At 37.4% G+C, this 26235-nt stretch overlaps 1 protein-coding gene and 1 long non-coding RNA gene across 5 annotated transcripts in view; one reads left to right on the top strand and one right to left on the bottom strand.

Annotated features, from left to right (window-relative positions):
- Window positions 1-26235, top strand: part of LOC147052157 (uncharacterized) — a 67757-nt gene that overhangs the window by 3870 nt on the left and 37652 nt on the right. For 2 of the 4 annotated variants that reach the window (XR_015066950.1, XR_015066947.1), the window contains exon 3: window positions 7992-8091. This is a non-coding gene — a long non-coding RNA (uncharacterized LOC147052157). Of the gene's footprint in view, window positions 1-7991; window positions 8092-18838; window positions 19561-22707; window positions 22847-26235 lie in introns of those variants that run through there. The other 2 variants (XR_015066949.1, XR_015066948.1) reach the window with 2 other exon arrangements.
- On the bottom strand, window positions 17917-19746 carry LOC147052158 (fucolectin-like). The gene is made up of 4 exons (XM_085918914.1): window positions 19668-19746; window positions 19352-19416; window positions 18711-18990; window positions 17917-18304 (listed from the first exon to the last, which is right to left on the bottom strand). The coding sequence occupies exons 2-4, from the start codon at window positions 19413-19415 to the stop codon at window positions 18130-18132; spliced, it is 519 nt and encodes a 172-aa protein (XP_085775040.1). The 5' UTR covers window position 19416; window positions 19668-19746; the 3' UTR covers window positions 17917-18129.

Here is a 26235-nt window from a genome sequence, read left to right as displayed (position 1 = left end):
CCAACACTGCTTAACTGCTCATCATTTATATCTTTTTTGAGTGTGCTGAAATTATTTAACAGAAAGCCTGACGGCACCACGCAAACCCTCAAAAGCGTTTTAAATAATAAATATTCTAATGACAATTTCAGAATAACATATTACAGTTTCAATCTTATATTTTCATCATGAGTGCCTTGCTCTTACACCATGTTAGACATTGCTCCCATTTAAAAGTTCTGTAAGTGTAAAAGACTCACACTTACAACAAGCATGGAGATGAATAATTCTATGTGGGAAGGCATTTGTTTTTCTTTTTCTACCTACAGTATATGCTTGAATTATTGATATAAGACACAAAGAATTTCTTCCCTGTGCACAATGTGGATTATCTATGCTTATGCCTAAAGACAAAACAAGATGGTAAAAATCTCCATCAGAGGGTGAGCGATGGAGTTTGAATATTTGCAGTCAGTTAATGACATTTCCATTCTGTGTGCTTGTCAGAAATAACAAAGCCTCACATTTACCCTCCGCATCTGCTTAAGTCTCTTTCCTCCTCCCCGTGCCCCAAGTGGCTCAGAAATCCTACTTTATAGCAGAGAGGTGTCAGAATTTTAAACAGGCCCTGTCTTTATCCCCCGCTTCCCCGAGCTCTTTCCTTTTAATTCCTCGAAGACTAGGCCGCGGTCGCCTTTTAACCCTCATCGTTTCCTCTGCTAGAATAATGTTGGTTGGTGGATGAAGTGGGGCAGTGGGGCTGTAGAAAGTGGAGAGGTGATAGAAAGAGAGGGGAAAGGTGAGATATGGATGTTTATCATTCAGGGAAGATAGGGTTAAAATGCGAGGAAATGAGGTGGTGGGGAAGAAAATTGATTGAAAAAAATGTTCATCGACTTGCAAACACAAAAAGGAAAGAATTGAGCAGGCTGTTTTTTTTATGTTTTAAGAATGGGAAGCTGAATAGCCATTTATCACACTCCACTGTGAAAAGGGGATTTGGGTAGTGGAGAGTGTTTATCTTGTCAGACAAACTTGCTGACAAAGCAGAATCCACACACATTGACATCAAGTACCTACTCCGTTGGGAAGAGTTTATAATGAACTTTCTTGAAATCTTAAACCATAAGCAGAATGAGAGATTTTTAGGCAAAATCCAATTGCTTAACATGTCTTCATTTTAATGGAAGATAGGCAGTTGAATTATTCATGTTGACTGGTTTTTTTTTTCCTTTAAATGTACTCACAAGATTGGAACTTAAAATTAAACAATTCCTAAAGTTTCACATCGGGAGAAGATATTCTGCCAAGACAAACCATGTGAAATGCCTGAAAACTTTATCAAATACAGGACATTTATTTGCCTTTTAAATCAGACCAGGACTAAAGGGTATTAAATTGGGAGAAGTCTCAAAATGAATTGTCTTTAAATGATATTCTGCTGTATGAGTAATTGCCTGAAATTCACTCCCCTTTGAGTCAATCTCATGTGTGAAGTCAACGCTGTTAATTAGACCTATTTTCATGTTCAAGGAACCAGCTGAGCCTCCTCTGTTCTCTTTTTCTTCCTTTCTTGCTCACTCGCTTTCTCTCTCTAGCATTTGCACTTAATTACTGAGGGACTACTGTCTGCCACAGCGAGGCATTGCAAAGAGATATAATGTCATTAGCAAGCACACACAAAAAACAAAACTAATCTTAAGGAAAATAGTAACGAGAGTATTGCATCACATATTAGATTGTGGTGTAGTTGCGACAATCGGTTATTGGTTATGTGTTGGTTATTTATGCTTTCAGACATCATAAAAAAAAGCATCCTGATCGGGATGAGGTACAACAATGAAGCTTTCTACATACAAATATTTGTTAATCAATCCAAATTCTGTAAAGTATCATAGTTAATAACATCATATTTGTTCGAGAAATAATAAAAGTATTGTTTTAATTGAAATGATGTAAATAGAATGGGCATAGTGGAAGTTGCCATAAGGCACACAGTATCACCTACTGGGTGTTGAAAATTGGATTCTCACCACAGTGGTTGGTTCTGTTTGTTCTTCAGTGCAGTGTGGATATTGAGTGCCAAGATAAAATAAATGTGCACAGACACACGCACACACATACTCAGGTTTTGACACTTTTGATTGCATTTGACACCATAGTCCACGGGACATGAAAATGTGGAAATTACCCATTGATTAAAGATCTCTTTTAGTTCTTTATATATTGACATGAATCGTTGTACTGATCGCTTTTATTCATTTAGTTTCCTCCAAGGGATTAAATTTGTTACTTCAGACACATGTAATTATTTCAAGAACAGAAATGTTTGAACCCCAATGATTAATCTTTGATTATTATTTTTTTATCCTAAGAAACAGAGACCGCAGAGATACAGTGAAGCCACAAAAGTCAAATAGGCCCCTAATTTGTTAATGTTAAGTATTGCCGATATGTATGTGAAATATCTATATATATGTAAAATGTTAATCGCTCTACTGTGGTGGATGGATGGATGGATGGATGGATGGATGGATGGATGGATGGATGGATGGATGGATGGATGGATGGATGGATGGATGGATGGATGGATGGATTGGGTTAGGTGGATTGGTTGGATGTATATGGTTGGGTGGTTGGATGTATATGGTTGGGTGGTGGATGTATATGGTTGGGCGTTGGTGGGTGTTCGGACGCATGGACAAACAGACGGATGGATCGTTGGTTGTGGATACTCTGACTTCCTCACTGTTTTGTGTCACTGGAGTTGTCCATGCAATCACTCTAAGGGAGGAAAAAAACCTGAAGATTGGTATATTATTAAACATTACCATGACAACACTGGTCAAATGCTTTGCTTTTTCAATAAAAGAAAAAAAAGTGGACCATCTTTATCAACTAGAGCATTTAAAGCTGAAATTACTTTTCCAAATGCTTGGAATCTTGATTTATTATTTGATCTCTTTATAGCCCTGCAGTTTATGACCTTGGCATACAATTAAACTGCTTTTTCCTTCCTTTAATATGTGACCTTTTCACTCCAAAGTGTTCATTGGTATTTTGATGCTCAAGCTACGTATATTCTAGGATAATAATGGTCACATTAAATGACTGGAAAAGAGTAAGACTGCCATAACTATGTCATATTTTTTATGTGTTAGTGTTCTTCTCATTATGCAGTTATCAGTCATGGTGTTGCTCCTCCGTTAATGCATGGATTACGGTCTATGGTTGTGATGCCCTGCATGCATGAACATTGACTTCAAGTGCTTTGATTGTAGCTGAAACAAATAAACATTTGCCAGTTTAATCCATAGACTGCAAATGCTCTAAAATGAAATAAATCTGTGTTAGTAGTATTTTCTTTTCCCACTCATCTTGTTCCCTGCAGCAGAAATTCATCTATTTAAGATTTCTCTCCGTTGTCGTATTACTTCCCGTTCATTCTCTTTTGTTTCTAAATTTGTTCACCAATTATCAGATCTATTTAGTAGAATGTGCATGATTATGTCATAAATTTCCTGACTTTTGAATGAACAGTCAAAGCATTGAATGAGATTAAACATCCAGGTGAAGTATCTGTGTCCCAGGCATCAAATTATAATTCTAGATTTTTTCTTCTGAAAAAATGTCTTTTTCGGATTTAGACTATAATGATAAAGTTCACCAGAGACATGCTTTCTTCCAAAACATATTCTTTAGTTGAAGCCTCAGACAATTAATTGCGCAGGACCTTTTCTTTTTTCCTGCTGCATTTTTCAAACTGTAATTTTGCTAATTTTACTTGGCAAAAAAGTAGCTCAGTGTTGAACCACTAATTCTCCCTGTTAATATACTTTGTGATGTCATGTCGTGCCAAGGATATGCTTGCCAAGATGTTTTCTGTCAGGCCAAAGATGAGACACCCTGAATAGAAATTCACAACGTTGGAACTGAAACACACAGATCACGATAAAATATGGAAGATACAGCAGTTGAGTACAATGAATTTAACTTGTTACTTGTTTCTTTGTCATATATTACTTTACTTGACCTTCTTCCACTTGGGGTGGGATGAAGTGAAACCTTATGGGTTAATCATACATGAAATACTTTATGAAAAACAATAAAACAATTCAACCACATACCAAATCACAAGTTCACTGTTTTCATATTATTAGCAGGATCGAAAGTACAAATGAATAAAAACACACAAGAAGACAACAGCAACATATACTATGTATCAACACTTTTTATAGTAAACAGCCCGTACCAATTTGTACGGGGGTTTGAGGATGATGAAGATGATGCTCAGACAGACAAGATGCGTCTTTTCCTGTAACATGCAACATGGAATGTCTGTAAAAAGCATTCTTAGGAGGGTATCTTAAGGTCATCACCATCCCTCGCAGCTGACTGGAGCTATAAGTTGATAAATTCAGAGGGGCATTTGCCCTTCAACTTGCACAATTTGCTAGAAGCCATGGCTCTCTTAGACCAGGCCTAATCTAATGCCAACTGTCTGCGTAGAAAAAAAAATGGTAAAAATGTAAAATTACCATCAAATCCTTTCCTCAGCCTCCAGACTCTAATCGGAATATGTTCAGTGGTAGCGTTTATTGGGTCTGGGAGAATTTCTTATGCTTTGGCCTCCAAGGAAAAATAAACGCAGGCAATTATAGATGAAGTGATTGAACATTCCAGAATTCCTTCTCAGCAAAAGTGAAGTGTCGGTCATGGTAGCCATCCGATGAACCATTTTACTGTAAGTTAGTTGTTGCAATGGTGCTGTTGTGAGAGGTTTTCTGACATCTTCTTTAAATGTAATATGAATCTTGGTGAATTATTATAATCTATTCAGCTGACATTTAACTTGAAATTTCTGTAGGAATGTTTTTATATGAGGACTCCAACATAGAAGCAGATTTAACCTATTTGAGTCCAGCCGTGCCTCGATCAAACACATGCAAACACATTCAGAAAGGGAGACGCGACACAGTCACAACTAAGCGACCCATCACACATATTACAACCTAACACCCCCACAAGCGCTTCTTCTGCATGCCTCTGCCATAACTAACTGGATTAGTCAGCTACAATCGATTTGGCACATGCTATCAAAACCTAACAACCAATCTCCTCTTCCCTGTCCGTCTCAACACCTCGCCCCTCCTTCCACCCCTCTAACCCCACCCCTTGCCTCCTGGCTTTTTAAAAAAAGCCAAACCCCTTTCCCCACTCCATCTGTCCCCTCAAATTCAATTCCCACAATTCCGGACATTTTCAAGGCACCACCTCATCACTCATTCTCCCCCATGTCTTTCTTCATCATTCCCTCTTTTGTCCCAATTCAATCGATTTCACTCCGGCAGCATTCTTCATTTATTTCCCGATTCCGCCTTTCTTCCATTTACGTTAACTCATTAAAGCTCTTTCTTCTGCCTGTTAATTTTGCCACAAAGCCTTTACATTATTCAAAATGTTGTGCCTCCCCTCATCCTCTCCGCTCATTGTCCCCGCTTCTCCTCCATTAAAAATAAACTTTCCCCGCCTTCCTTGTCCTCTGTCCTTCACTATGACTTTCCCTCCTCTTTCTCATCCCTCCCTGCCATGGTGCCACACTATTGCTCACCATGCATCCATCGAGCCATTCTTTCTTAAACTCACCAGCCAAATCGCTCTCTAACAGATGCTGGCCTCATTCAGTCGGCCTCCCAAGTGTATGGGTGTGTGTCTGTGTGAGTGTCAGTTGTGTCTGCATAATTATGCATGTGTGTGCAAAGGAGCACGTGCGGGCACGTGTGTATGTGCATGTCTCACTGGAACAGGCCTGGCCAGGGCTAATTGCCGCCTCCTACCTGGTGGTGACAGGCCTAATCAAGGATGATGAGCTCACTGTTGGTCTCTCTCTCTCACTCTATCACTCACTTACTCTCTCTCTTTTGCTCCCTCCTCTTTTGGCAGAAAAATGGATAGACAGGCTCCAGTACCCCATTATGGGTTAGTTTTTTTTTTGTGTGTTTGGGAGAATGGGAGGATGATGGTGGTAGAGGAGACAAGGCTTTTCATTTTAGGTCTATTCTCTGAAGGGGAGCAAAAATCTGTCTGAGTGCTCAATGGGTTTTGGTACACAGGTTGCTGTACAATAGGACTCACTTTCTATCACATAGTAGGGTCATTAAAATTGACTGGATGAATGAATAAATGAATTAAAATATTGTATTTCAGGGTAGTTTGGGATAAAGGTGGCAAGACAGAGAGTGGTTGTACGCTGAATATACGTACTTGTGTGTTTGTGTGCTTATGTGTACGTATCCAAAAACTGCCTCTCGTAGCCCAGGACTGCATAACTCGTGTGTGTTTCTACCTTCAATAACACCCTTGCAAGCGAGTAAGGGTGTGCATGTTTGCCTGCTGGATAAGTACAGGTGCTAGGACAGTGGTTCAATTCTGCAAGGATGATTGAACCAAAATATCTCCAAACACACAAGAATCAGTGCCAGCTAGAAAATGTTGCATTTTCACATCTTGCTGCTGAGGGTCCCCAGTTCTATGGTTATTAACACCGGGGGTGGGGGGGTTCGAGCAGACATGCTTGTCGACAACTCGATTATGTTAAGGGCTGTTGTGAATTGTAAGCGAAGTAATTATTTGTTTTGAGCCCACTCTCAACAGAAGTGGCCATTAAAACCACCAACATTATATGATCCAAGTAACAAGCCCTTGGTGTCAAACAAGCCTCTGATATAGCAGTTTATTGTGAATATGAATATAAAATTTTCATTTCACACAACCTGGTAGTGTCTAACGTTAATCAAAAATGACCCACCTTTTTACAGATATATAACATAGTCAAATAATTAAAGCTGGACTGTTGAACGTAATTGCAAATGTCATCAATGAAGTCATAAATAATACATAATTGATGTGTAAAAATGACATAACTCACTGGGACATGAATACTAGTAAGTGGGATTTATTGGCACTGACAGAAGCGTTCTTGACAGAAAGTGAAATCTGTCATTATATAAGTAAAGTATACAATGATAGCTGAAATAAAGCTTGTTGATGCAGTATTCACATGAGGTCAGTGTTTTCTTGTATAAAACCTGAAAAGCAGACATTTCTTCTCAGCCACAATGTTTGCTGATTACAATTGTTGATGTATATCTGGCATTTGCTTTCGATTTTGTCAAATACTGTAGCAACACAATTAAAATCGCCAACGCTCGTTATTGGATAGAGTGTTCATTAATGTCTACGGTGATTGAATTAACAAGGCCTACATTGTTGTTCAATAATGAGCCCATTAGCAGCGAGAACCACAGCACTGGAGGGCCAAGCAAATCAGACCAACAATTAGCCATCAGTGTTAAGGCAGTGAGATTGGGGCCACGGCGCAATGGCATTTTATAACAAGAGCGGTCAACTCATTTCCATTACAATCAATTAGTTCTTTTGCTAATTTGATTCAAGAAAAAAAAAATAGAATTATCAATTGACAAGCAATGACCATGGTGAGTATTTCCATTGCAGTAAATAAAAAAGTAAATTATGCATGAATTCTTTAGAAGCATGTCATGTTTTTTTATTAACAGCCTAAATTGGTGAATCACCGTTTTAAATGATATAGTCACAGAAATATAACATAACATACCAGTAGAACATACAAATGCATGTATTGCATGTTTGTTTCATCATTCTGCCCTTTCCTAGTCTTGGCTGATGACGAGGATGCATTTTCTTTGTGTTTGTTTGTGTGTTTTTGTGTATTTGTTTTGTTCTTCTTGTCAATAGAAATTTGATTACAGAGACTCTAATTTGTGAATGTTACCATATGTTACCTTGCAGGATTTCTTAACTAAGGGTGTTCTGAATATCATGTTCTCAGTTCAGCAAGTATAATGTGTGGCCTCTTAAAATGACCAGAACAACACGACTAACATTATTTCTTTGTCTTTGTATCAAAAATGTACCTCAGATATAAACTGTCATGAAAGTTTATATTTTCTATCTCTCTGGTATCATTTCAGTTACTGATCACAATGGAAGCATCACTGCAACATCAGATACCCAAGGAAATGAAATCTGCGCCATACTCTCATTTTGATAACATCGGAGTGGCACTATAAGGTAAGAACATGATTTTGTTTCCTCTTCACATCTAAGTGTGTCATTTGCTTAGCAGCCTAAGGGAGGCAGGCAAGGCCTGTTGTAAAAATAGATACAGCAAAACAATCATGACATCATCTACAAGGACAGTACCACCTTGATTTTGTCAACTTCCTTCTAAATTTAAAATCCCAATAGTGTCAGTTATGACAAAGGTTATTTTAATTCTTGTTGGGCTACATGTTGATGAGCAACAATATAGTTAATGTGATTTCAACATTGTGTCAAGCCACATAATCAAATATTTAGCCTACTGTATATAAACATGAATGAATCCTTTCAACTTTTTCACATAGAAACAAGTCATTCAAAGCTGGTCTTTTTTGCACTTGTTCCTCCAATAAATATCTAACAACCATTTTAAGAAAGTACTTCACTGGCCAACATGATTTTAATTTTTAATGTAATGAGGTGCATGAATTAAAGTCACAAAATTAAAGCCTAGGATTAAGCGACCTGTATTGACAACCCCTCCTGTGGTTGATCTTGTCTGTGAGCGCATGTGGTAATAACAAAGAATTGTTTCTTCTGTCTGTCTCTTCCGGCATTAAATCTGTTGGTGGTTCAGAACAGTCTCATGCTGGGTCCCTTCAAGCGCTCATGCTGTTGTTCACCATTTGTGTGTATCCTCTCACTCTTCTATTTTGCCTTCCATTCCCATTTGTTTTTATTAGTCTCTCTTGCAGTTTTTCCATCGGTATCCATCACATTGTGTTTTCAATACAATCTCTTTCGTTTGGATGCTCATGAATTTATGGATTTCTTCATGAAGAGAGGTTCTCTTTCAGAAAACCCAAAATGATTTTGTAGTCTGCTGTGTGGAATATGGGTGAGAACTCAAAGCATCAGCCTACAGTTTATTTTTTCTCACCCGTGTTCCCCCCCAATTAGAGCCTTTGACAAAAAATAATAATAATTATTATATATATATATATATATGCTCACAGACTATTAAAATATATATATATATATATATATATATATATATATATCTATGCGTCCCTACCTTAAGTTCATCTGATCACTGCCAGCCTCAAAAGATGCAGATTTGTCACAGAAGAACCACAGACTGGTGGCGAGGAATTAGGAATGAATCAAAACATGCACAGTCAATAACTGTTTGCTAATGAATGACAACTTAACTTTTTCCATCATCAAAGTTGTCGGATACAACACAACACTTGTGTTGCTTTCCGACAATATGTCATGGCACTTGTTGCACAGTGGCAGATGGCTGCACTGTGCTGAAAATTCTGCTAATGACAAACAACAGCAGCATGGTCACTTGCAAAATATGCCTGTTTATACTTAAACACACAAGAACAAATGAAATAACAGTGAAACAGAGAAGTGCTGAATTTTTCGGAGCCAGGCTACAATGTGGCAGCCTTCAACACATACAGACCGGTTTGTTTGTTTGTTTAAGTACACGATTCCCACTAATAACTACATTCTTTGTGCGGTCTGTATTGTTTATTGTTTGTGATATTCAAACATAGGTGAGTCTCTTAAACCAATTTCAAGACATTATTCTCACAGGTACATATGGTCAAGCACAATATCAATCTCACATTTTAAGTTGTGGTGAAATGTTAAGGAAATATTATGGCTAGTATATAAATACATATATTATTTTGTATTACAAATTTTGAGTTTGAGAACATCTGTTGTCTGAGGTTTTTTTTATTTTACTGGTCCTCTGTCCATACCTTTTGTATTGCTTACTATATCCTCCCCATTTCCTCCTTCATGTATCATCTCACTACTTTCTAAGTTATAGTTCTCCAAGGTCTTCCCTTATGATCCCAGCACCGACTCAGTTGTGAAGCTTTCAAATTGACCATAACCTTTATGAAGGCCAAGCCACTTGTATATCACAAACCGCAAGGACTCCTTTGGAACAGCTGTCATCACATTTTAAAACACCCAATGAGATTAACACATGTTGATTTCATGTTGAGTTTTAGAGCTACAAAATAATGTTCAAAGGGTCGTTGCCAAATATACTGTACAAATATAAATCCTCCAAAGGTGAGAATATATAAAAAATATATGCTAAACTTGCATACATGTGAATAATAGATTAGCACTAACAACATAAAAGTCAAAGTTTTTGCATTCAACAATATTTTTTACAATGAATGTAATCCTAGAATAAAGTTACTATTATCATAAGGTCAACATCTCATACTGAAAGCCCATCATGTCTGTGCACCATAAATATTCTGCAAATATTGTTGTCTTTATTCTGACATAGACTTTAAAAACTGACTTGCTAGTCAATTTTTGAGATTTTATATTATGTCAAAAAATAGGAGAGGAAGACTAAGAAAAGGAATAGCTCAGTTACAGCTGAATAAATTCCTCCCACAGTTCTTACATAACATGTCACTCGTGTTTGATAGACACAAATCCCCGTAAAGAATGAATTATCTCTACATAGCCTGAAGAGTCAAGAAAAGTTTTACTGTTTTACATAATCCTGCATTGTTGTAAATCACACATCGAAAAACACAGTTTTTCCTCCAATTTATAAAAAAAAAAAACTCTTTGCCTTCCAATTTATCTAGGTAAGAAAATCCAGATCAATCTTGTGCTTGCACCTCAACTTGTGCCAACTTTCAAGCATTTTCTAGAAAACGAATATACTGTACTAACATAAGCAGTGATTTAATGGGGATTTGAGTGTTTGTTGTTAAGACTTGAACTACCTCATCATGACCTTATTGGTAAATAGTCCTTGCCAGTACCACAAGCAAACTCAATAAAACTCCAGACCCAATGATTTGGTCCCGAGAGGTGTTGAGACAGAAGGAAGGGAGGGAGGCAAGAGAAAAAGGGGGGCTCTAACAACATAGACCAAGAAATAAATAAGGGAGCAGATGGGGGAGAACAAGATATTGAAATTGAGGGAGACGGAGGCAACGGATAAGCCAGGAAAGAGAGAGATCAAAGACAAATAGTGAAGCAGCTGAGACAACCAGAGTTACATTGAACGAAAGAAAGGGAAACCCAATGGCAGCAAAGTAATTTGGTGCTGGAGGGAGAAGTTGTGTTGTGTTTTTGCTCTTGGCCTCACCAGCTGTAATGAGCCTCAGATTACATCTTGGCCTTGACCCTGACATGTGCAAAAGGAATTGCTAGTCAGGCTGGCAAAGCAGGAGACGGCACTCATAGAATCAGCTCATCATTAAAATATATTGCCCTCAGCCAGAAGAATTGAAAATGGCAATGGGTACTGTGCTTTCTCAGAAAGTAAAATAATGATGAATAAAACCAACAGGAGATTAGGAATCAATGACTGATTTGAATCAGGCAATTGCCAATGCTTTAATTCAAATTCTGGTACTTATAAAGATGAGTTATTAGACAGAAGACTTAAAAAAAAAAACAGTGCCAGTCCAAAAGATTCAAAATGTTGCACAGGACAATAATACTTCAGTATAAACACTTCACCTTATGATGACTAAAGTAATTCAATTTTTACATTTATTCATCTCAAGATTTTGAGTTTTAATTTCAGTCACAACTTGGTCATTATTCAGTTATCGCTGTTTCAATACGATATAGGAGACAATTAACCACATTTTATACACCAATACTATTGTAAAGTAGATATGTTTTTTTTTTGTTTTGTTTTTTTAAAATCGCGTAGCTATTTAAGTTGGGTGAACTTTACTCAAATATATTACGGTGTTTGCGCCTGTGAATTTGATACTTTAATCAATGCAATTCTGCCATTTCAGTGTGCAACAAATCAACAAAGGTAAGCCATCAGGCAATAATTCATTTCCAGTGGGGATTCTTTTCCCCCGTACATCACAAATAATTTTGGTCCAAAATATAAACCAGAGCTAAAACACGAGGGAAATATGTAACACAATTCCAATAAGGACAGAGAAGCCAAAATGCAGTCTTGTAGAATGCATACTGAAATCACTTTTTGCAAGTCCAATAACTTGTTCCTTGTTCACTTGCTTATTTTGTTTATGACTCCATTTTTGTTTGCAATTTCTGTTTCTTGTTGTTTGCTTTTAGGTTTGTATTTCTTTTTTCTTGTTTTTGTTTCCGATAATTTTTTGTTTGCTTGTTTTTGATGGTGATTCTAGTTTCTTGTTTGCTTGTTTTTCGTTGTCATTTTTGATTTGCTGTTGTTTCATATACTTTTATATATATTCATATTTTTATTATTTTTTGCTTGGTTTGGGGGTTGTGATTTGCACTGCAGGGACAGCATAACGTTCTGGAGACATTGACAATACAGACACATTCATTGTTTGTAGTAAAACTAAAACAGAAAAAGAAAAACATACATACTACATCTATCCATGCATTTTCTGTACCACCTAATATTGCATAAAATTCCACTGTTGTTGAGAACACATAAGCAGTTCCTGCAATACACTCCAAACTACAACATGATAAACAATATTCAATGAAGTAGGGTTCGTTAATCCTCACCCCGGGCCACGCCACAAGTTACAAAACTAAAAGGTATTGTCTTTCTGATTTAATACAATCAGAATTGGCAACTGTTGTTGCCAGAAGACAAACGCACACATGCGCATCCAGTGGAAGACCTGCACAACCTTCTGCAGTCAAGCTTGTTAAGACCCCTATCTCATGAGAGAGAGTGAGAGCCCTTTAGCCATACTTGTTGGGCTTATTTCCATTCCAGTACCCAGCAACACACAAGATGTGTTTTTATGTTGCACATGACAACAGACATACACATGGTCACACACTAAGAATGTCAAACTTCAATCACCTGTAGATTACGATGAGACATTAACTTCTTTTTGACCTTGCAAGTACCAGGAAGTGGAGATTGTCAACCTCTAGAAAATGTGTGCTTGAAATCCAAGTGTGTTTTGGTTTCAGTAATATACATTACACCACATCTTTGAGTCCAATTGTGTGCGTGCGTGCGTGCGTGCGTGTGTGTGTGTGTGTGTGTGTGCGTGTGCGTGTATAGGGACTCATAGAGGAGTGGATCTCATCACATAAAAGGTCACACCTTACATAAAGTGACGTACTCTTCCTTGTATAGTACTCTTATTTTAGTTCCAAGATTAGCTTCTGTTCATCATAAAACATGGCCTCAAGGACTCCACTCCACACACACATATTGTTGATATATAAGCCGCACCGGACTATAAACCGTCTTCATTTCTATTTCCTGTTTTACCAAAGCAAATCCTCTTACAATATCGTAAAAATCAAGAAAAATCAGACACACTGGTCCATAAGCCGTAGGATTCAAAGCTTGTGCAAAAAGTAGCATCATATAGTCCGGAAATGACGGTAGTTATTAATACCATAAAATGACATTGCAACATTACCTCATGTTTAAGACAATATATGGACTTCCTAAAGTTGACATACAGCTTTGCCTCAAGGGGAATTTATCCTGCCTGGCAGACCTTGGCGCTACAGAAAGACATAAAATCCTATCAGACCTTACCATTCGCCTGTAATTAGAAATATAATGAAATGGTTGACTGCGTATTATATCTGGGGTAGGATATATGGATATGATTCTAATTGATCCTAGACAGCATGGTGTGGCAATTTATTTTCCATCTCAAGTTGTCTGTTAGATTCCTTTGAAATTATAGATGTGCACTGGTTTATCTGTAAATGTGTGTGTGCCTGCATATGTGCTCCTGAGTGATGAGGGAAATATTCAAATTTTTGCATTTATTTTTAACTGATACACTTAGGGCTCTATACTCAGCACAGTTGCGGTTGAGTATAAAAAGTAGCACATTTTGATTTTTGTACCATTCCAAGCCTTGTTCTGAGTGTTCAGAAAATTGGCAGATGGCTCTGTGTGTTATGGGTTTATCATATTTTAATTAATATTTAGCAGTATGTGAAAATTTGAAATTCAGTTTAGTTTTACCAACCAAAAACAGAATCGTTATAATCAGTATTTTAAGGCATTTTTGTACTTCAGCAAAATGCCCATTTTAAGAACAAGCTATTAAACAATATGAAATGTCAAGTAGTCCAGACGCAGAAAGAGCAATTATATCAAGATGTGTTGAAACCTCATGATTTAGAGAACCAATATCATAATACCAAAGTAAAAAAAACAACAATAAACCCTGTTGACCTACAACCCAATCTAACAGTCCAAATGACTTATATGAAACTATCTTTTCACTTTGCGGTTTGAGGACAAGTCAAAGTCAAACCTATAGCTCATTCCATGTGTGGGTGCCTCAATTCATTTTCTCTAGACTTCCAATTCAGAGAGGTAAAAAAAAAAAAAAGTAAACCCCATGGCAGTGACCTCTGCTGTAGGTCCATGAATAATGGAGACTATTAGTTGCAAGTTACTGCACTTTGAGGAAAAAAACTGTCATTTCTGCCGCAGGATGTTTAATTTGGACACTGGATTGAATGAGACATCCTGTGAAAATGTTTTGGTTGTAGTGAAAAGAAATCTACTCCTGCATAGTGGTTGTTGCCCCTCTGACAAGCAACGCGACAGGGGGCTACCATCTTGATAAAATTTTCACGCCACCCCACACAAAAAGAACTCAATTAATCCTATAACCGTCATCTGATATTCTAAATTTTGGGTGGATTATGCTCAGGTTGAAGCAGATTTTGCATTCTGACAGATTTTCATTTTTGGAAAATCCTGTCTTGTTACTCTGATACATTTTCCAACATTATCCATACATCATGTGGAGCAATGTATAAAACATGTTTTTTAGAATGTCACAGCAATTATGCTTTCTAATACACAGAAATGTTAGTCTCAAATGTTTCGTTATCCAAAAGGCCAAATTCAAGCTATCAGAAACAGTACTGCATAAATAATATAGCTTGTTTCATAATACTTTACAAATAGTCTTGAAGGTGATCTGTGAGTGACGAAACCTTAAATTCCCAGATGACTACAGCAGAGAAAATCTCCTGCCCTTCCCTGTGTGCAACAATTTAAAGCAAAACACAAATTAATCACAATTATTATGGACGAAAATGACCCAAACCTACTCATATGAAATCACTAGGTGCTGCATTAACCTTATCTCCTTTATTTTTAATTGATTTTTTTTTTTTTCTGCCTCTTCCTGTGCTTCTATCTCTGCCCATCAACAGCATCCACTTGGAGCAAATTCACACTTCATTAATTAATTCATCACCTAAAAGCAGGGTATTGATTTTTAGTAATGGCTTTACAAATCTTTCCTGCAGCAGCAGGACAATTAAAAATAACTCCTATTTGCAATACATCATCCTTAAGAGGGTCAAAAGTCTCCAAGTCAACAGAGAGGTTACAAGATCAACAAACAGGCTGTAATAACCACCGGTCGTTACAGATACCCAAGGAGAGCTTTTTTGTTTGTTTGTTTGTTTGTTTGTTTGTTTGTTTGTTTGTTTGTTTGTTTGTTTTTTCACTGGCGTAATATCAATGACAATGTTTCTTAGGAAAGTAATGGAATGTCTGAAAGTCAATGATAAAGCTAATGTGTCAACATGTTTAAAAGTTCTCATGCTTACTAGTCCAAGTTTTGTAGTTTTGAATAGAAGTAGCATGATTGTCATCGGGTGGAAATCTGATAGAAAGTGAGAGTGAAGCAGAAATTAATCTAACTTGGGAGCAGCAAGAAAAATTAGATACTGTAAATAAAGAATAGTTTTGCATAATGTTCTGTCTTGCACATGGAAAACCTTGAAGTGCAAGGCGTAGTCACACATGAGCGCAGTTTTACCCCAGGTATAATTTATCAAGAAGTGATGGTAGATATACAGCTACATATGAAACAATGTCTTGTCCAGTTACTGTTATAAGGCTTGCAGCACCAAAGACCTAAGATTAATGATACTGCTGTTTGGTCTATATGAGGTATACATTAAAACCAAATGGTGTGCATGTATGTGAAGCAATTAAGAGATGGAGAGGCGGAGAAGTGGTCGGAGGAAATAAAAATTAAAAGAGATTGTTGGAGGGTACATATATATGATACCATGAGAAAACAATCTAAACCATAAAGAATAAGAAAGCAGCAATGCAAGGACAAGGAATTGGATGAAATACATAAAGAATATCACCATGAAGGGGGAACGGGGAATAATCGAACAACGGTATATACCAAAGTGCTCCCTCAAAGCACTAAATAAATCTGTACATGGAAGCCACAAGGCATATATTAGTATCATAGAGACCATTGTCTTGGGTTTACTATAAATTAATGGCCTTTACAAAGAATGGTTCACACAAAAGACAATAAAGTACTACCATCAGGGGAGGCATTTATCATGGATAATGGCAAAAAGACATTACAGCTATTGTCATTAAAAATGCACACAAAACCCACTACAGGATGTAGTTAATCTTTAAAGAAATTTATAGATGTCAATATGGGTTAATATTGCACAATACCATACTCATCACTAACCTTATACAATATGCTAAAAATGTGTAAACTGAAAGCACATTAAGAACATGGAAAAAATCTATATAGTCGACTGTTTCAACAACTTGAGACTGTATCCTCTAAGACAACCAAAACCGTCCGGTGCCAATCAATTCAATACCCGGAGAATGAAATGACCCGGATGGGAATATCCACAAGCATTTCAACAAAGTAATTTAACGACTTATATCATAACGGGTGTGCTTCACACAAACAAATCCGAACAAAGTGAGATTGAGCTTCAATTTTTACAACCATTAAAGAAGAAATTGTCCAATCTTTTAAGAGCTGACTGATGGGGATGAGAGACAATGACCCAAACACACTGACATGTTGCTGTCATTATCTTATCAAATGACCCCCTGGGCTATACTATCTCTGGCTGGGATCCCCAATTACAAACCAAAGACGAGTTGTGATACCACAGATATAAATTTATAGTGCCTGTTGTTAGAAAGTAATGTTGCATAAAGGTCATGCGGGCACACCATCAGTATGTATTAGGGAATTGACGGACTAAACTACATCATATTGAATGCTTGCTGTAGAGCAGGTGAATCTTAACAAGCCCAGCCACCATCATAAAACCAGAATCAGAGAAGATTAAAAATTATAAAAAGCGTTAGCAAAAATATTGTCTGAAGAAATTGTGTGCTATCCCTCCATACAAGCTGAGTCACTCTGTCAGTGTTACTTGTGGAAAACTATCCCGATTTGGACTTGTCCTCGCTATGAATGGCCACTTTTGTGCTTCTTTAAAACTGTGCCGTTCATAAACGCAACAACAATAGGGTTCATCACAGAAAAGGCATTGTCTAGTAAATTAAGCTCAACAAAATGCAAGAACCTGGTGCAGAACAGATAATAGTTTGTGGTAAATCATGACTAATCCTACTCCTACATTATCCTGTTCTGCTGTAGTAGGCTGCATCACGGTTCAATGCAATATTTATTTTCCACTTGACATTGAGTACAGCCATAACTTCCTTGTTTATTCCCAATAGAAATGTCCTTTGAATAAAAATCTCTCATATGGAGAGCAGGAATGCAGACAAGAGACAGGTCCCCTAAGTGGCTCTTCATCTGCCTGCTGTCAGGCTTGACCTTGCACTGATGGCTCACTAAGTGTGTTGTGCATGTCCTTCTATTAAGTGACCGCCAGAAATGTCGCCATATGCTGATGTTTTAACCAAATACAATATCTCTGATTTCCAATACTCCAACTTTACTTGGTCCCCGTGCAGACCATTATTCAATAGGTTCCACAAAAAAAAAAAAAAATGCAGTTGTATGAAAACATTCTCCGTTGTTTTGATTGCTCATGTACATTTCACTTGATGTCCAACCACAATTCTTTTTAAGAATGCTTTATTTGTCGAATCTCACCATTAAGAGTTAAAGGTATAACAGTTAGAGTGCAGTATTTAAATTAGTTATTGCTGTGTTAGGTCCTGGTCCTCTGAAAGATGATAGTACTTAAAGCGTAAAAAGTATGAAAAAGAGGATTAATTAATTATCAAGAATTTTACTCGGAATGATAATTGACTCGTGGAATGCTCCAAATTTAGCTGCAGGTATCACTGAAATTCTCATTGGCCTCTTCACCATAAACTTCCACTTCACACAGTGTCAGGTATTCTTGTCTTCCAGGAATCACAATGTTTACATAGCGGCCTTCCATTCCATTGCACTCGAAAGTTTTGGATTGGCCAGCTGAGATTGATAAGATCACAGTGCATCTAAAGGGGGTAAAAAGAAAAATATTATGAAAACACTTTGAGCCCTATTTTCATAAACGAGGTCACATTTGCTTGACATAAAATTTGACATCTTCATTTCTACTCTAGTTTACCATGTTGGGGAATTTAGCAGACAGGGTTGGGCCTCACATTATGACAGACTGAGGGCAGTTTCTATTACATGTCCCGGGTGCACCTGACACCTGATTATTATCATCTGAAATATATTTTTAAAAGCACTATCCCCGACTGCAGCCCAACTATGTTTATTGTAGGGGGGGCACTATAACATTGGTAGAAGGCTGTCTCCAAGTGCACACTCCACAATGGCCAACTTGACATCATCCGCAAGTAGAGAGCTCTGTGCAAACATGGTTATTGCTACTTTAACGGACAGTACACTTACCTGGGATTAGCATTGCCATTGTCATCAAGGGAGTCTCCAATGCGGAGCTCAGCCTCATTAATCCGTTTATGACAACAATCTCTTCTGTTTGTAATAATAACAGTATTTATTTTGTATGTTTTCTGGAGGTCCAGTCTCCACCATGGATTCATATCTTTCTTTGTGTGAGTACAAGACTTCTGTCGCCAATTGCTCGCACGATTTCCATCAATGGCCTTTTGGGGAAAGCCGCCCACATACAAAGAGGACTGCTGAACCTTTCCAAGCAGGGCAATGTTATCTGCACACACACATTTTTATTTTTTTTCTGTAACTAATTGAAGTAATGCACAGTGAAAAATGTACATTTCAACATTCTTAAGGCCTTAAATGGTACAATTAGAAGTTCAAAACTAACCATCTAAAATCACAAAAACTGTCTTTTGAATATACAAAAAGGTGATTGCTTGATTGTTTGACGTTTCATTTGTTGTCATTTTCAAACTTTTCATTTTTATTATCACCCAGTTATGAATGCCAGAAAACATTTGAGATTACAAATGAGGAAGGGTACCTTAGGTCCAAGATTGAAAAGAGTGAATTTGTTGTTGTCCAATTTGCCAATAGACAAGCCATAATCTAAAAAGTAGTGATACACTTACCATTCAAACTGCTTGCCTCTTCTGTTATAGCCAACAAAGTGAGAACCGCGGCTAAAATAATCATCCTATGAAAGCGGGTCAACAAGTTATTTACATATACTTCAACATAAGTGTGTCTTCTCTAGCCTATCAGTCGTAGTCAAACGTCACACTTATTAATTTATGTTTCATGAATCCTTCATTTAAAAATAAAAAAATATTATCATTGATTGTTATCAACATTCACTGTGGATTAGGCTTTTTAAATTGCAATGTTATCCTCATAGTTGAATCAAGTTATGTCAAGCTACTCCAAATGTCTGGATGATCAACCTACCTGAGGGTATCGGTTAACTTGAAAGTTGTCACCTGTTGGTGCCGGTTTGGAGAACACTTATATACTCTTGAGCTTGATACTTGAGCTTAATGAGCTTGACTCTTGTCACTCTTGTATGATTGACATGTTTTATCAGAGAACATCCTGGTCAAATAATGAGTGTTGGTTTTATTGTGTTTGAACTGTGCCTGGCTTGAATGTTGGTTGTTGGCCAGAATAATTGAAAGGTAATCTTTTTGGCCCATATACAATACATTTGTTTTGATTGTTTTTTTTTTTGCAAGTCAGCACAACGCTGACTTTTAAAGTGCAAATATTGAAACTCAAACACTACTGTTTGCAAGCCACTTTTAAGATGACACTCACCAACTAACAAACATACTGAATAGATGGCAACATTTTTCATGTTATTTTACATTTTAAATGTCTATTGATGATGTCAAAAGAAGTGTTTAATTGCCAATAAATAAATAAATAAATAAATAATGTTGTTGGTTAATTTCACCTTATTATTATTCTTTTCCTCAAATATTTACCAATACTGAATAGTTTACTGCTTAGTACTTGCAACAAATTTGTGTCACATATCTTCTGCTTCGTAATCCTGAAAGCGTGGTTTATTTATTTAGTTCACAAAAACAACTTAGAAGTGGCTATTTTGCAATACTTTACACACAAAATAAAATAAAAAAAGGAATCAGAAAAATAGACAAAGAAAGTTACACTTTGATAAGGTTGTTAATTTTTGATAATTTTTGTTTGACTATTTAACACGCTACTGTCTCCCACCTTATCCTTCCTTGACCTATTTATAACAACCCTCTTCTCCTCCCCCATCCCCACGGTCTGTGTCTACTCATTTCCTTCTGCCATCATTCTACCACAGTCACTCAATCCTTGAACTGCTTTTACATTTGTCACCTGCTCTCCCTCACCATGCTTTTACCAATCACTTGCCCCCTTCTGCTCAACGGAGGGCACGTACAGCGGCCTTTGTCTAAAAACATGTGGAAGGAATTAATTGGCTCAAGTGTTCTTTTCACCCAGCTGCTTCTGTACGGCTGTCACCTGGCTCTGGCCTACGTCATCTCTTCTCATTCCTCCTCATTTCCCCTTGTTCTTTACTGCCTTCATATTCTTTCTGTGCTGCAGCACCCCTTTGCAAGATCAAGCTCTGTTGCGGCTGAAGAGCCATCGTGGTCTGTCTAATGAGAGAGAATAACGTAAGATGTGCTGTTGTAGCTGATGGATAAGTGTGAGGTGAAAAATAGGTGGCATCATAGGATGACTTCAAAAAAAGGAAAGATAGTTCCATCCATTTTCTGTATCGGTTCATCACGTTAAACTCAACTAAAGATCATATTCCAACGCAGGTTCTTTATTTGCCATGTTGTAATCTGCATAAGCACACACATTTAAACATTTTGGATAAATGGGTCAAAAACTACTGTACATACATCTGTCACAAAGTGATAAAAGCACATCATTCCTCTTTCTGTCCATTCTTTTCACAACCACCCCTACACATATTTGTGTTTGCCAAATGCAAAATGAAAGGGGATGATCATGTACAGGAAGCTTGATATAAAATAATCTTATTCCACTTCATGATCCTCTTTTTATCCCTTCCCCATCAAATCAACCAACCACCGCTCATCTCTGCACTAACACCTCACATTTTCAATGCATTAATAAAAACGTCTAATTTCACTTCATCCCTCTTTCTATTTCCTCTTACCCCAATTACCATCCACCCCTGTTAATATTGCCCCACCCTGTGCCCTTTCCAAAGAAAGAGGCATGAATCAGGCTACAAATTAATTGTATTCAAGGGGAGACCATGTGCTTGGCGTACTCAATGTTTCCATGACAACTGGCTCGGGATCTATAAAGATTAGAAAGAAGGGGTAAATAGAGCTGGAAGGGATTGTGTGTGTGTGTGCGAGGGGGGGTCACCCCAAAAGAGGATAAGCATAATTACAGTGAGCCAGTTGAGAGCGACCAACTCTGTAAGCAAGTGTCCCAGCCTGAAAGTCAATAGTCTGTCAATAAAGTCTGCCAAAGAAACATCTTTCTGTATGCATGTAAAAAATGAGTGCAACAATAATATCTTAAAAACAATTACTATCATTTTGGCATAAAATGAGTAACTTAATTTTGAGATTGGATTGAAAATTGAGAGGATGGAGAAGATCTAATGGCTTACCAATTTGCATGTAAGGATGAAAAAATGCCTTATTTTATTGCAGTCGCGTTTTTTTTGGTAATCGTGCACTTCACAAAATTCTTACAAAATTTGTAGAGCGATACAAGTAAATAGCAACAATGTCTTTTCTTCTTGATTTGCCATGCATTTCTCATGGTGAAGTGAATTTGCTGACAATTGAAAACAGCCTATGGCAGGATGTGAGCACCAGCTTAAAGAAAATGTTATTTTCCAGTTAAACAATACAGTATACATTTATATGCACATGTTGCACAAGAGCTAGTCATACCCATTTGTCTAACCTGTTTAGTTTGGTACATACACACTGTATGCTCTACCAGCACAAGAATGATTATAGAAGGCTATCAGAATTACCGTATTTTCCCGACTATAAGCCGCTACTTCTTACACAAACTTTAAACCCTGTGACTATTGTCCAGTCTGGCTTATCAATGGATTTTTGTATGATTATTTATGTTATTGTATGATTTGTGCATGTCTTATATGAGGAAATTGAACATTAAAACACCTGGACATTGTCATATATATATATATATATATATATATATATATATATATATATATATATATATTGGTATGGCTTTTTTTCTTAAAAAATGACCATGTCTAGTAAGGCTTTTTTAAAACAAATGACCAAATATCGTGAGGCTTTTTATTTTCTTAAAAAGACGACCATGGTCGGGCTTTCTTTTTTTTTTTTTTTTTTTTAAATGACCGTGAATGCTTTTTTTTTTTTTGTATATCTACCTGCCTTTTTGTGACCATGAAAGTTAAATGTTATGGTTTATTTCTGTCTCTTTTACTGGCCTCAAGGTTGGAGCAAGAGCCTCAGTCCCGATTTCCAAAATATGTTTGATGGATGAATGAACAGACAGATGGATGGGAAGATCAATGGACTGATAAACAAACTGGCTGACAGATGAACGAATGAACAAATGGCTGTGTGAATGGATGGCTGGGTAAGACATTTTTACAAATGGTTGTCCATCTCAATTCATGTCATGTCAAGGATGATTTTTCACCCATGTGTGAATGTGTGGCCATGTGTGTATGCATACAGTATGTATCGTCAAGGTTTATCTTTTGTGTACAAGTATACATGTCACGCTGTGTTTAGAAGACAGTTACAGTAGTCTGGTAAGAATTTATTTTGGTGATAATTCTGGCTTTTATAACCTTCAAGCTGGTATGGTGGATTAGCTTGGGAGCACCTGGAATGTAGCCTTCACTTTTGCACAAGAAGAAAAAGTCCTTTTCATGTGCTTTTCTTTCTTTCTTTCTTTCGATTAGTTAGCTTTATTTAAGTTTCTGCAGGAATTTATTGACTTTACAAAGGTGAAATTGTAGGAACTTAGTCCTCCTGGGAGCAGGAGAATTATGCTGCCGCTTGCATTCCCACCATTGCGAGATTCAATACTAATTCTACTTTTAAATGTAAAAGATGAAACTAATTTAAAAAATTCATAGATATATTCATATATGCATGATAGACAGCGGCATTGAAGTTGGGGTAAAAAATTGGAATGATGCACCAGGGCCCAATGCACAGGGGTGCCACTGGGATTCTATAGTTTTTTTTGCAGGTTTTACTCTTTTATCTTTTTTTTATCAGATACGTATATTTACATGTAAAAGAAAAAATATATCCTGCCATGATAGTTCAATTATAAGGTTGCTTAAATCAAATTTAAACAGTCTTAAATGACCTACACCCACTTTGCAAAATGCCAAATGTTTCATTTCATGTTTTAGGACTTGCAAAATATTGTGGGTTCTTAAAGACGGTAAGCATTTGTTGCTAAACATTCTGGATGAGACACAGTGAGAAAAAGGAGACAGGAGTGCATGTGAATTTGGCTTTCTGTCATCTGATTAGACGAGCAGGGAATCTTGACGTCACTTCTAGAATCTTAAGATACTATTTGGCTTCTCCACTGTAAGGTATACAAGAATCTTAGTCTATGGCAAGTGGAACATCTTTATTTTGATTGTCACGTTAGTGATTTCTTAGCTTATTATTTGATTCACTTGATTCAGCATAGCTTGTCATCCATTCATCTGCCCGCTCATCCATCCATCATCTGAACCGCTCTTTCCCAGCTAAGTAGAGACAGTAGGCAGGGGACACCGTGAACTGGTTGCGAACCAATCGCAAGGCACACATATAGCTTGTCATTGTTTATAAATTAAAGAAGTCATAGTTTTAGCCTGACCGCCTGCCCTCTCGGGAGCCCAATGGTCCTCCAGCGAACGCCCTCTTTGAGTGCTGTTTTCAAATATTAGTGAGGGGTGGAGCAAGTGTGGTGGTGGCGTGAGAAATCCTTTTATGCAAGTGTGTGCATATATGTCACTTGCTGATATTTGCACACATTATTTTAAGGTGCATTTTTCAAGGCGGTACTGATTCTCAATTGATAATAGTGGGAATGTAAGGAGTCAGCCAGATGCCTCAAGACCTGCAAAATAAAAGTGCATTTCTGCATTTGAGCAGGAATCCATAGTAACTAGCACCAGAGGGAGACATTGCAGTACCTACTAAATCTCACGGAATAGAGAGAAAGAGCTCGTTGAGCTGATAGTTCACAGTAGCCTCTCAGTTGTCCTTTGTGTGTGGTGCTTGGGGGTAGGTGATGTCAACCAGTGACAGGTAATTTGGTCTCAGCCATGTCCTGTGGGACCAGCAGCACACATACACTTTGCTAACACATATACTTTTTCTAACTGATTGTACATCAAGAGTGGGCTAGCAGCAAATGCCCAGGCACGCAAGTAAGGCCTATTTGGTAGGGGAAGGGTTGCTACAAACACATGACACAAATCCGGGGCTTTTTTGCTGGTCACAGTTACTCTATGCTTACGTTTGCAAGAATGAATCATTCAAACAAACAGTGTACCTGAGGAAGCTCAGTCATGGGAGTGTTTTGAATTTTTGGATTTTGGAATTTGTATTCAACCATCCGTGAATTTTGCAGGATATAAGAAATGCAGTTATGCCTTTTGGTCCATTAGAAGCTCACAGTTAATGTGCAGGTCCTTTTGAATGATTGGCCATAAATCCTATTCACTGAAGTTTCTACCCCACAGCACATCTTACACATTGTACGCCATTGTGAGCAATGTTTTTGTCAAAATCCTATCATGCCTGGTCAGTGCTGCAATGGCCTCTCTGGACTGACAAACTGCCTAGTTTCTGTCTGTCTGTTTGTCGCTCTTCCACGTGGATACATGTTGCCAGGCGTGGATGTCCATTTCTGGAGCAATTATTTTCCCTGCCATGTGACCTTTAACCTCTCCTCTCTTTGGGCAGTTGCTTAATTCCCATATCTACTGTAGTTATATTCACTTAAGTTTAGTTCGGTCAAGTCTGCTTCTGCCTGACTCTGTGGTGGTTTTTGCTTATTCTCAATGCAATAATTAATAATCATCATCATCATCACATTTCATCAAACGATTGTTGACTGAGGCAAGAATGCCACAAATGTTATGTTAACTTTTTATTCTTGCATGGTTTTATGTATGTCTGAATTGGATTGTATTAGTTGCCAAGCTTTGTTTAATGGCTGTATGTGTAAACTACAATTGCCATTGATTGATTGATTGATTGATATATTTATTTCCTTTCTGTATTATATCTCCCACTTATCTCTCTCGGGCCAAGACCTCATACCCTCTATTGAAGAGAGATGGAGGAGCGGCCCTGTGGAGGGTCATTCTCTCTGTATGGTTGAAAGCACTAGATAAGACACACACGCAACCCCATATGAACACTCAAAACATCAGATAGAAAAAGATACACACCCATTATCTTCCTCCAACAAATACATCTCACCCATCACTCAGCGTGGCACAGGCCGACTTCACACACAACAAATAGACCTTCGTTTGCACACTAATGAGTTCACAGGAGGCAAATGTTAAACCTCTTGGGGTTAGACAGTACCTGCAGTGTTAAGCAGGGGTGAAATAGTATATATGTACAGCTCTCTGACATTTTGGGCTTTGATGAAGTAACATTATTACTCTATTTAAATGTACATTATGCATTACACACGCAACAGTATAGTATTAGATATATCATTGCCATCTAATCTGCAGAAGATTTCTTTTTCACAGTAACACAAACACTATTGACTTTCATAGTGTCTACCTTAATATTATGACAACAAAACTTGATTCATCGTCATTAATTGATATGAGAACAAGTCCAACTCCTGTAATAGCAAATCTGATCATTATCTTTATTACACTATGATTGTTTTTAAATCAAAGTGTGAATTCTGTCTACAGGGTAAAAGTGTGTGAAATCCGAACAACACATCCACATGGCGTTTGAGTAAATGA

This window comes from Syngnathus leptorhynchus, chromosome 8 (genome assembly GCF_054491065.1).
Source record: "Syngnathus leptorhynchus isolate UIUO chromosome 8, UIUO_Slep, whole genome shotgun sequence".
Lineage (NCBI taxonomy): Eukaryota > Metazoa > Chordata > Actinopteri > Syngnathiformes > Syngnathidae > Syngnathus > Syngnathus leptorhynchus.
Note: the sequence above shows the minus strand (reverse complement) of the source record. Positions and strands in the feature narration are given on the sequence as shown.